This window comes from Balaenoptera musculus, chromosome X, assembly GCF_009873245.2.
Source record: "Balaenoptera musculus isolate JJ_BM4_2016_0621 chromosome X, mBalMus1.pri.v3, whole genome shotgun sequence".
Lineage (NCBI taxonomy): Eukaryota > Metazoa > Chordata > Mammalia > Artiodactyla > Balaenopteridae > Balaenoptera > Balaenoptera musculus.
The window spans coordinates 104,464,868-104,477,640 of NC_045806.1; the positions used below are offsets into that span (position 1 = coordinate 104,464,868).

Consider the following 12,773-nt stretch of genomic DNA (forward strand, 5'->3'; position numbering starts at 1 on the left):
AATGATAACAACAACACTAATAATATTTAACATTTATAGTATACTTACTGTGTTTTAAGTCTTATTCCAAGTTCTTTAGTTATATTAACTCATTTAATTCTTATGACAACCCTATGTTACAGGTACTGTTTTAGGACAGTTTTACAGTTGAGGAAATGGAGGCCTTAAAAGGGTAAATAATTTGCCCAAGGTAACATGCCTAAGAAGTGGCAGAGGTCTGAAAAATCCATGCTCATAACCGTTGTACTATACGGCCTTACTGTCATATCAAACTTATACGCCATTGTTTACCCTATTAAAAAAGGCAGTCCTTGAAATAACTGAAACATTCTGCTTTTACTTTTTTTTTTTTCTTCTGGCCGCACCACATGGCATGTGGAACTTCCCCGACCAGGGATCAAACCCGTGCCCCCTGCAGTGGAAGCGCAGAGTCTTAACCACTGGACCACCAGGGAAACCCTCCACTTTTGCTTCTGAAATGAATAAACATAATCTAATTAAACAAGTCTCAGAGTATATAATACAATTTTTTATATGAGTGGCCATATAATAAATTTAAATAGAAACATAGGTTTGAATACAGTATTAACCTATTAATAAGAAGCTTGCTATTACCTGAATTTGTTTATTCCAGAGGTAAAGTCTTGAATCTAAAATATTATCTCTCTGTACAGTAAAAGTTAATAGAAGCTGACCCATAAGATAAGAGTTGGTCTCATAATTGAACAATAACATTTTAAAGGGCCTCTAATGTATTTAAACTTTTCAAATTACTCCTTGTTTTGAATGATACTATATCAAAACCCTGTTTATATTACAGTACTTTCTCATCTCCGACCTCCATTCCTTCAGCGCTATTCCTCATTAAACGTTATTACAAAACAAATAAACATACATGTTGGGTTATCCTGAAATGTCTGAGATAAAGGACACATTTTTGATATTATAGGTTAATATTATCCACATTTAATAGAAGCATTGTTCAAACATATTCAGATTGTATGATGAAAATAGAAAAGAGATAATCATGAACATCAATATAGGCTATGATCCTATACTGTTGACATTATCAGTGACTCCCCTACAAAATATATCTGTTTATTTAACTTACTACCCTTTGTTCTGTGACTCTTATAAAAACTGGTTATGGGAAATTTCTTATTGTTCACATTTTTTAATAAATCAGACTCAACAAATCTTACTTTTTTATAATTATAAGAAACTCTAAATCCTTTTTTAATCTATCAGAATCATATTCAACGTATCTTTGTGGGTAGTTCCCCTTCAATTAAGAAATCAGGCTAAACCTGAAAAGAAGATACAAGTGACATACTTAGAATTTATTTTCTACCATGATATGCTATTCTTCTAGGAACAGTGCTTCCACAAAATACATGTTTCTTAAGTTAATTTACATCTTAGATTGTAAAACCACTCAGACAAGGAAATTAATGTTCAGCCAAAATAAAATGCCAGCCAGAAAAATCAATACGATTTGCTATCAAGTAAGGGTGACTTTAATCAAGATGTCTCAAGAACAACATTTTTCTTAAAAGTGGAAAGTGTGCCTCACTACTGTTTTCTCTTTTACCTTCACAAACACAGTAACCACACAATTTTGCAGCCATTTACCTAGTGAAAATAAGAAGACATTTTTTTAGTCCCAGTGTAAAACTCTGCATTCTTGGAAAGAGATTATGCCCTGGATTTTCCGATAGCTTCCAAGTAACTACTACTTTAACGAAATTGCTACCTGAAAATTCGGTAGCAGTATTATTGTTTAACTATAATTTAAGAAGCTATTGTAGATTGGTACTTATGACTTCTAATGAGAAAACCATAACAACCTTTTAACTGAAGGGGAAATGGTTAACTACAGTAATTGCAATCAATAAGACTGTGCTAGTAGTATAAATATTTCTTCCCAAAGAGCGATCCTTACGCTCCTCAGCAGTATTTAAGGTTAGGAAGTACCAAAAAATAAATAAATAACCTAATTAGAAATCTATTTGTTATTGATAATACTAAGCCTTAGTTCAAATTTGTAGGTCGCAGAGTAGAGAGAGAGAACTCCCCCTCCCCCAACTCCACCACAAGCAAAACAAGACTTTGATTAAGAAGAAAAGCGAAGCATGGAAAAAAGGGCTTACCAATCACATAGGCTAGTAACAAGGCCAAAGTCACTGTGATTGCTGTGGCGCTCAAGGCCGTGCACTTCCAATTGCAGCACCTGTAGGGTTTGTTGAAGGTAAAGGCAGGTCTGGAAAAGGTGCTTCGAGGAAGTGGCCTGGGAGGAGGCGAGTACACAGTATTGGATGTCAGAGGGTAGTTCTGACTGGCTGCACTGAAGATGGCCGAGGAACCAGATCCGTGTTTGAACAGGAAATGCCTGCGGGAAGGAAACAAACAAAAGTGTGGGCTATCAAAACCAAAGCCACTTGCTACAGAAATACAAATTCCACTAATTTGAAACAATCATGCTATGACAAAGCACAGGGGAACTAGGAGAAACTCAACAAAATTTTCATATACCTAACACTTAATTCCAAAGCGCCATTGGTGGTCTCCTTTTTGTTTTCCTATTTTAGACTTTTAAGAGGAGGAAAGAGGTCTTCTTTTCCCTGACTTGTTGACTAATGAAATTCTCAAATTCTGAGCATTAACATTCTACATTTGATGGTATTCACTATACTGCTCCCTTTCATTAAATATAATACTCAAAAACAGAAAGAGAAGTATCATCAGGAATTTTGATAATATGAATGGCCTAGAGACCAGTATTTTATTTAGAGACTAGCTTTCACAGACATATTTTCACCCTATATTTTATTATAAAAATTGCCAAACATACAGCCAAAGGAAAGAATTTTATAATAAACACACATCTACTCAAGAGAATATCAAGTAAAGAGATTCAGTAAATCTGGAGTAGGTCCTAAGCATGTATATTTTAATAAAACGTCCTAGGTAAGTTTGATGTGCGTATCCAGTTGAGCAGCACTGGCCTTAAAAATGCTAGATTCAAATTTTAAAAGATGGTTATCAAATAAACAATTTTAAAAATAAAAAAAAACCCCAAAGCCACAGATGTACTTGTCAACTAGATTCTATACTTAACATATGACTATATTCACTCTATCACATATTTATCCACCTCTCCATTCCTATCTTAGTCCATCTTTTTTTAAAACATTTCATTTCATTTTTTATCTCATTTTTCAAGCATTTCAAAGTAAGCTGCATACATCGGTACACTTCCCTTCACATATTTCAACTTTCATATTATTATCTAGAGTTCAATATTTTTTTAATAGATTTTTAATGTAAAATTTATACATGATGAGTTTGAGTTTTTTAGATTCCACATATGAGTGATATCATACAGTATTTGCCTTTCTCTGTCTGATTTATCTCACAGCATAATATCCTCGAGATCCATCCATGAACTTGTTAAAACGAAGAGCAGCGTGTTGGTTACCGGGAGCTGAGAGGTGGGGGATAGGGAGATGTTTAAGGTTACAAATTTGCAACTAGCAGATAAATAAGTCTTGGAGATCTAATGCACAGTATTATTATAGACAATAATAATGTAAAATAAATATCAAACTTGCTGAGGCAGTAGATCTTAACTATTCCCACCACAAGAAAGAAATGATAATTATGTGATAGAGGTGTTAGCTAACACTACAAATGGCAATTGTATTGCAATATATAAATGTATCAAATCAACATGTTGGACACCTTAAACTTATAAACTGTTATATGTAAATATAACATAAAAAACTATACACAATGAAATGCACGAATTTTAAGTGTACATTTACTGAGACTTGACAAATGCAATCACCTGTGCAACCTAAACCCCTACCAAGATACAGAGCATTCCCATCACCCCAGGAAGTGCCCTCCTGCCTTTCGAAGTAAATCCCTATTCCCTAACCCCCAGAGGCAACCACTATTTTGCATTTTTTCTGCCCTACATTAGTTTTGCCTGTCCTGGAACTTCATACTGCTGTCATGTTTGAATTACTAGAGGATGATTATTGACAGCTCATGACTATTGTAATATGGGTATTTCATAAACAGTAGTGATATATTCACATGTAAGGAGTTGGCATAAAAATATGTTTTTGTGCAATACTTTACCCTTATCGAGTACTAAGTGCCATGCATTGTGTTAAACACTCATTATCTCAGTTAATATTCATTCATATGAAATAGGCTACATTATTATCTGCATGGTGTATTTAAGGAAATGGAGGCCGAAAGAGGTTAAGTAATCTTGCTTAAATCCACCTAGGAAGTGAATAACAAAGCCAGAACGGGATCTCAAGCCATTCCAGCTCCAAAGTCCTCAATCTACTCTACTGTGCTGCCTGGGGCAGTAAAATACACCGCTAAACAAAAAACATTTTGGTGCCACATTTTCATGTAATACATCACAAGACCCTTCCACTGAGCAAAGAGCCAACATCACCTTGTACATGTCACATACACCCAAATGCATAAATCATTAAGAATATTTTAAGACTGATTTTAGCTTCCATTTTTAAAGAACAAAAGCATATATGTTTAAAGGAAAAAACAACTGTCAACATGCCAGTTAATGAAAATATCCACATTAGAGAGTTTTGCTTTAGTATATGAGGATAAAAGTTATTTAAAGGGCAGAATTGCTGAGGGGAGTGGAGATTCACAAGCCTTTCTGGAAGATAATTTGGCATTACGTAACAAAAGACTTAAAATATGCATATTCCTTGTCCAAAAATTATGCCTATAGGAATTTATCCTTAGGAAATGATGTGTATGACAATGTATATAAAAAGTCATTCACTGAAGTGTTATTTATAACAGCAAAAGATAAACACCCAAATGCTCATTAATAGATAGTTGGGTAAGTATATTATTTTATAAACACGCAGTAGAATACTATACAACCATTACAAATTGCACTGTAAAAGAATATCTATTCATTAGGAAAAGTGTTTACAGATGCCACCAGGTAAAAGCAAGTAGATTTCAAAACAATATGGGCAATAGAATACAATTTTTAAAATAAAAAAAATATATATGTTCATGGAAAGATAATAATTTGTGTTACCTTTGGATAGTAGGGGTATTTTTTGAAGTTTTCTGCCTTGAGCTTGTATTGTTCTTGTAACCAGTATCAAAAAGATTGGGAGTGGGATCAGTGGGAAAAATGCAGTGACTAATACCAACCATATGAATAGTGGGTTCTATTTATGTGAACATAATTTATTGAGCACCTAGAAAAGCCAGGCACCAAAGTAGGTACATTATATGCAATATTTTGATCCTAATACATCTGTGGGGTTGATATTATTATTATAATCTTACAGATTATGAAACAGAGATCAAAAGAGGTTTAGTAGGAGCAAAGTGGTAATGATAATAGTTATCATAATAATGATAATGAGGTAACATTCATTAAGTGCTTACTTGTGCCAGACATTATTCTAATTAATTCAGAAAGCATTATATAATTTAATCTTCACAACAATCCCATTACAGTAAGTATGTACATTTACAGATGAGAAAACCAGTGCACAGAGAGGTTAAGTAATTTGTCCATGGTCACACAGCTAGTAACTGGTAAAGCCGACTTTCAAGCCCAAGCAGTCTGGCTCCAGAGCCATTGATCTTAACCACGACATTACAGTACAGTATATCAGGGTTCTGCAGCTAGTGGACACATGAAGCTCTGAAAGGCCTTTGTGCCCAGGCCTTATAGGGCACAGAAGAAGCATGCTTTGTGTTGATTTTGGCATGTGGATGATATTGGATTGAGCCACAATTTTACCCTGTTGCCTTTGGGACCTGAGAGAAAAACGTGAGAATGATGGCTACAGAATCACAGAGTTAGAAGGGATCTCAGAAATCAGCTAGCAGCCCAATACCCTCATTTTGCAGTTAGGGAAATGGAGGCCCAGAGAATAAAAGTGGATTATTTAAAAGAAACATCAGTAGTTAATGATATCAATGTAGTTAGAATCGAGGACTTGCAAAATAGTGTATTTCCACTACCCTGTGCTACCTGCCAACCAGTCTTCACCAGATTACCACCAGATTCTATCTAATCTTCTGGGTTAACTGACCAGGGCTAACCAAATACCATCTATTCAAACAGTACTTCATAATACATATCTATTTTTCTGTATGTCACATGTTCTCATAGTAAGTTTTAAAGACCATCTTAACTATTTTGAATGAATGGGGAACCATTAGAAAGAAGCTAGTCTTCAGTCGTTAAGACTGTAAAGGAGTTATTGCTGCTTCTAAAGGCACTGAACGTATCCCCAGAATGGACAAAGAGTATGTAGTAGAAATAAGAATAAACATATTTTATTGAAAAAGTGACTCACAGCATTATGTTTCTTCCATTTGATTGTACTTCCTCTTTAGTCCCTGAAATAATCACCTCCATGTCATAAGGAGGTAGATTTCTTCTTTAATGTCTGGCTATCTCTCCCAGCCTATGCTTTCCCCTTTGGCCATCTAATTTACTAGTTGAGGAAGAAGTATAGCACTTTACAAACAGCAGAGTGGAGAAGCCTCCCCATTTCCCCACCACAACTTTGTGGTTACACTGGAGGCGATAATATGTCACTTGCATATAACTGATCCTATACAGCAACACTCTGTGATATGTTCCTATGGGATAGAAGAGAAATCTAGCAGTATGGGGCTTTTTTATTCAATGTTTGGAGATAAAAATCTTCGATCCTTTGCATATTTATGAAGGAGAACAATTGGATTTTTGAGACAATGTAAGTGGCCCCATATGCTGGATATTGATTTGGTTTGGTATATCATTAAGAAGTAGAAGAAAGACAAAGAAAGACAGAGAATTGTTGGCTATTATGATGGCAATTACAAGCAATAATCAATATCCCTGAGCACTGTAATTTCATCTTGATATATACCAAAGGATTTCCAAATGCAGTTTCATAAGTAAAATATTACAACATAATGAATAAATTCAACAGTTGCAGCAGAGCAACATTTAAACTAATTCATATTTGAGTGGAATCCAAATCACAGTCCTCAGTGAGGGTAGATAATAAAATGAGTTCATATACTAAGGTTCCTGTTTTCTTATTAACAAGCTGAGATTAAGATTCTCTGCTGAAAGTGATCTATACTTTGATGTGCATCATGAACAACAGCAATGCAAATGCTATGTATTGTCAAAGGCTTTGCAGTCCATTGTTGGAAAGCGAAACTACTGCCTAAATGTGTTTTCATAGTCCCTGAAAAAAGTAGGAGCATAAAGACAAATGCACACTGCTAGACTTCAGCTATGTGCTCATAAAATCAGATCATCTGTCTAAGCACATTGCTTTTCCCAGGGGACCTGAGGATATACTAAAATGTTGCTATCAATTTCATACAATTGGGGTTTTTTCCACAGAGGAAATGATAAAAATGCAGTTCAAGAGTTTATGTGTAAGTAGTACTCTCCTTTGCATCTGTTTTAATATTCAATTTCAAATTTAAAAAGGAAAAGCAAGATATTGCCAAAAGGAAATGGGCATATAAGGAAATTGAAAAAAAAAATATCTTTAAGACTGATGAGACCCAGTGCTGGTAAATGGGAATTTAATAAATGTTCCTGTAAGGATTTAAAAATCATCTATAAAAAAGGAGAAAATGTACTCTCTCTTTTTAAACCCTACATACAACATAATTCTGAGGGTATCTGTTAGCACTAAATGATGTGATTTAATGCGGCACTTGAAATTCTATAGGAAATAGACAGAAATCTACAGCTTTCTAACAACAGATGCATAAATAACCAATGAATTTTTTCTTTTACATCTTGTAAACATACTTATGAGTGTCTAAACCTGCATTCCCTTAGCTACAAACATTAGACTAATTTTTATACCCAGAGGAAGGAATTCAACTTACTTCCAGTTAGAAGCTGAGGTTGATTTAAAACAAATAATAAAGAAGAAGACTGCGATAAAAAGGCCTTGAGTCAAGGTGTTAGGGCCAAATCACATTCAGATAGGATAGCGGAATTCAGGCATTTATTCTTTTTAAAAAATTATTAAATGTATTTTTATTGTGATAAAAAACACAGAACACAAAATTTACCATCCTATACCGTTTTTAAGTGTATAGTTCAGTAGTATTAAGTATATTCACGTTATTGAGAAAGAGATCTCCAGAACTTCTTCATCTTGCAAATGTGAAACTCTACACTCATTAAACAACTCCTCTTTCCCCCTCTCCCCAGCCTCTGGTAACCACCATTCTCATTTCTGTTTCTACGAATTTGACTATTTTAGATATGTCATATAAGTAGAATCACACAGTATCTGTCTTTTTGTGACTTGTTTACTTCACTTAATTTAACGTCCTCAAGTTTTATCCATGTGACTGGATTTCTTTCCTTTTCAAGGCTGATTAATTGTACATATATACCATATTTTGTTTAGCCATTCATCTGTTGATGAACATTTGGGTTGCTTCCGTCTCTTGGCTACTGTGAATAACGTTGCTATGAACATGGGTATGCAAATATCTTTTTGAGATCCTGCTTTCAATTCTTTTAAGTATATACCCAGAAGTGGGATTGCTGGATCATATGTCAGCTCTATTTTTATTTTTTTGAGGAATCTCCATACTGTTTTCCATAGTAGTTGTATCATTTTACATTCCCACCAACAGTGCAAAGAGTTCCATTTCTCCACATCCTTGCTAACACTTGTTATTTCTTGTCTTTTTGATGATAGCCATCCCAATGGGTATGAGGTGATACCTCATTGTGGTTTTGATTTGCATTTCTCTGATGATTAGTGATGCTGAGCATCTTTTCGTATGCTTTTCGGCTGTTTTTCATATCCTCTTTGAAGAAATGTCTATTCATAGGTATTCATTCTTATGCCTCCAAAAACATGAGAAAATAAAGGAAAATGTCATGCTGAGTCAGCCCCATTTTCTTCTCTGACAAGAATATCTAGTGAATATCTAGTGTTCTTTTGTGGCAAAGCTGGTTACAGGCAAGATATCAACCTCAACATCTCTAGTTTTTGCATAATAGCCTATTCTTGATATTCCTTTTTAGGATAAATGCTCCTAAAAAGAGTATTTATCCAAACTCTGTCTGAGCCTAAATGGTATTGTCAGCTTGGACAACCTCTTGGGGGTAACAATTTTTTTTTTTTTATTAACAGCTATATAAAGGTGGATTTCATTTTATTTGTCCTAGGTTTCTTTCTTCCAAATTTTAAGTCACCCTGTCCATATGTCCCATTCAAACCTTACATGCCAAGTGTTCATAAAAATGTTTATAGTCTCTCCATGTTGTTCATAATTTTTAAGAGATTTTTTTAAAAATATACTTTCAGGATATATATCTAAACTTTAATTTTTCTAGGCTTAAGCCTTAGTTCTATAATCTATTCTTAAATGGTAATACTCTATGGTCTAGATTGGTATTCTTGTGATTTTCCAAGTGAGGTAGTTAGCAGCTAATGGGAGAGCTCTTTTAAATATCTTTTTTGTGGCTATTATTCCCTCTTGTCTTTTAATCAGAAGTAATATCTACCCTACCTCCTCAACTGCCTCTGCATTGTATATTCTGTTAGGGCAGGGACCAAGTCAACTTCTAGGTTCCTTGTCTCATACTTCAAAGGTACTCAATGAATATATATTGATTTGCATGATGTTTTTGCTTTTTCTAAAAGGCTCTTGATTCTCTGTACAGAATGAATGAGGCTTGGGACTCTAAAATAACTGTTTTACTCGTGAGCAAATATCTCCTGGTTTACTGAATATAAAAGGACAATTACAAGCTTTCATTTTATTTTCACATAATCTAAAAGAAACAAATAAGTCAAAAAAACAGTTGAGTCACATTTCATCTCTATTTGAGACATCTGAGTAAGGAAAGAATTATTGTTAATAAAAATACTAATAATTAGAAATAATCGCTGTGAATGATAATGGCAATAGCAATGACTACTTACTGAACATCTATGTGCCAGGCACTCTGCTAAAATAATTTGTGGGGGTTTTTTTCTCACTGAATCCTCAAAGTAACCCTATAAGGTAGATGATATTATCCACATGTCATAGTTTAGGAGGCTGAGGTTGAGCTACTAAGTTTAAGTAAATTTCCCAAGGTCACGCAACCAGTAAATGATAGAATCTACTTCAGTTTTTTTGATTACTAGGATGCAATCTACATGAGAGTAGAAATTTCTGTTTGTCTTATTTATTGCTGTATCCCCAGCATCTAGAATTGTGCCTCACAAAGAGTAGGTGCTCAATAAATATTTTTACTTCTATGCACGAACAATGAAACCCATTTACTTAACCACTATGCACATACTAACTCATGACATCCCTGATGTCACTCTTAATGCTAATCATTAAGGTAATAAAATCTTCTTAAATCACATGATCATCTGGCATTTCTCTGTTCAGAATTAACATATATGAGTGTATTATTCCACTGAATATGTTTTTATGGAAATATTTATTTCAACTCTTTTAATTACAGAATTGACAAATGATATTAGGAGGATACACACTTATGAAAGTGAACTAATTGTCATGTCTCCTTGTTTAGAATACATCAGAACATTTTTCATTCAACAGTGTATCAGACTTTCCTATATAAATTAAACATTTCTGTAACAGGACATTTAGAGATACGTTGGAGCTAGTAGGGTTGGAATATATATATATATATGGCATATATATAAATGCTAGAGAAAGAAAATACTACGTATTCCATAATGTTTGCTTTATGTTTACCAAGATGCTTTCGTAGACTCCAAAATAAATGAAAATAAACAATTATCCTCCACTTCATAATAATGCCCTTTCAAGTCGTCCTCTCATTCTCTTTCTCTAAGTTAAATCCATGCTCTGTAGATGTAATTTTTAATTTAAAAATTGATATTAAAAAACCCTACACCACTTGAAGGGTAAATATCAAATTAGTATTTTCTATTAATGTAAATGTTCCTGTATTAAAAGGATAAGGCCAACATATAAAAATTATTTACTTAGATTAGTAATCTTACCATTTTTTCATTCTCTTTGTATTTAAAGGTAATTTAGGTTCCGAGATATGGTGTGGAAGCTGTAATCCTTTCAAACTAGAAACAATTTGGAAAGCTACTGAGGGGTGAGACTTTCAATCCTCTTATGATTTTATACATCTTCTCCATGAAGGCATAACAAAATGCCACCCCACAGTTTTCAAGAGTTCATTTCCCACCAGGGAACCATTTTAAATGGGAACAAACATGGAACCTAGGCAAAATTTATTAGCACACGTTTAAAATTAAACCAGACCCCAAATTTTCTAAGATTTAAGAGAATTTCATTCATTTTGTAAAGAAATTCAATTATGTTTCCCTTTGCAAAAGCTGAAAGTCCATTCCCAATTTTACTCACCAGAGCAACCTGCTGATTTTGTAGAATTGGTCTTCACTGGTTACTTGGCTTATTTATTTATTTCTCTTTTTAGAGGAGTGGATAGCGGGCAGAGTATTATATACCTTAATTACCTTTTTATTCACCCTCATTTTCCTCAGATATGTATTATCCTCGTTTATTTTATGAGCCAGTTTACATGGTATACTTTTCTGTATCATTTCTTTTTATTGAATTGTAATCTATATTAGCAAAGACATTTTATTTTAAAGAAAGAGTGTTTCAAACTAAATACAAAGGAGTATAATAAGGACAGAACCCGAGAGTTTACCACTAAGCTCTTCAGGTTAAAAATCTAGATTATCATTCTAATGCAACTTTTAAAGGATGTTGATCAACACTTGCTTTCATTAGCTTTCATTTCTCTGAAAGTCTTACTCATACATGTATAATAAAGGCAAGAATGTTTTTTATAATGCTATAAAATAACATAAGAAATGCCACTCAAATCAGTCCTCTAACCTATTCAGCATAACGTTTCTCTAAGGGACAAACTGGCAAAGGGCACGGCTGTCCTCTGAAATATCAGCCTCAAAAATCAAAGATGTGGCCTGAGGCAGAAACTGTCCACTCCTGACCAACGTCCATACTCTCCTTTTCTCTTGGGCACACAGCTAGACTACATTTCCCAGTCACCATTTCCATTAGGTATGGTCATGTGACTAAGTTCTGGGTAGTGAAATGTGAAGGGTGAGAAAAAGTGGTGTTTGACACTTCCAGTCTTCAGCCCTAAAAAATTCCAACCCATGATTCTCAATCTCCTTCTGCATAAGAGAGCAGATTCAAATATGGAAGGAGTCTAGTCCATTCATTCCATGGAATGTTATGAAGTCATAAAAAATATTAAGAATTTTTAACCACAAAAGTATATTAGGGGGCTTCCCTGGTGGCGCAGTGGTTGAGAATCTGCCTGCCAATGCAGGGGACACGGGTTCAAGCCCTGGTCCGGGAAGATCCCACATGCCGCGGAGCAACTAAGCCCGTGCGCCACAACTACTGAGCCTGTGCTCTAGAGCCCGTGAGCCACAACTACTGAGCCCGTATGCCTAGAGCCTGTGCTCCGCAACAAGAGAAGCCACCGTGGTGAGAAGCCCGCGCACCGCAACAAAGAGTAGCCCCCGCTCTCCACAACTAGAGAAAGCCCGCGCACATCAATGAAGACCCAACGCAGCCAAAAATAAATAAATTAATTAATTAAAAAAAAAAAAGTATATTAGATATGCTGACCTTTGTCTCTCTGCAAAGAGCCCTGGACAGAGCATCCCTATCCATGACCTTCCCAAACCCACTCCCCA

General features: G+C 34.7%; 1 protein-coding gene across 1 annotated transcript in view; it reads right to left on the minus strand.

The window, feature by feature from the left end:
• TENM1 (teneurin transmembrane protein 1) overlaps positions 1 to 12,773 on the minus strand; it is a 786,103-nt gene that overhangs the window by 323,304 nt on the left and 450,026 nt on the right. Inside the window, exon 7 of the mRNA XM_036840114.1 lies at positions 2,151 to 2,389. Coding sequence (XP_036696009.1) covers positions 2,151 to 2,389 — 239 coding nt within the window. The remainder of the gene's footprint in view (positions 1 to 2,150; positions 2,390 to 12,773) is intronic.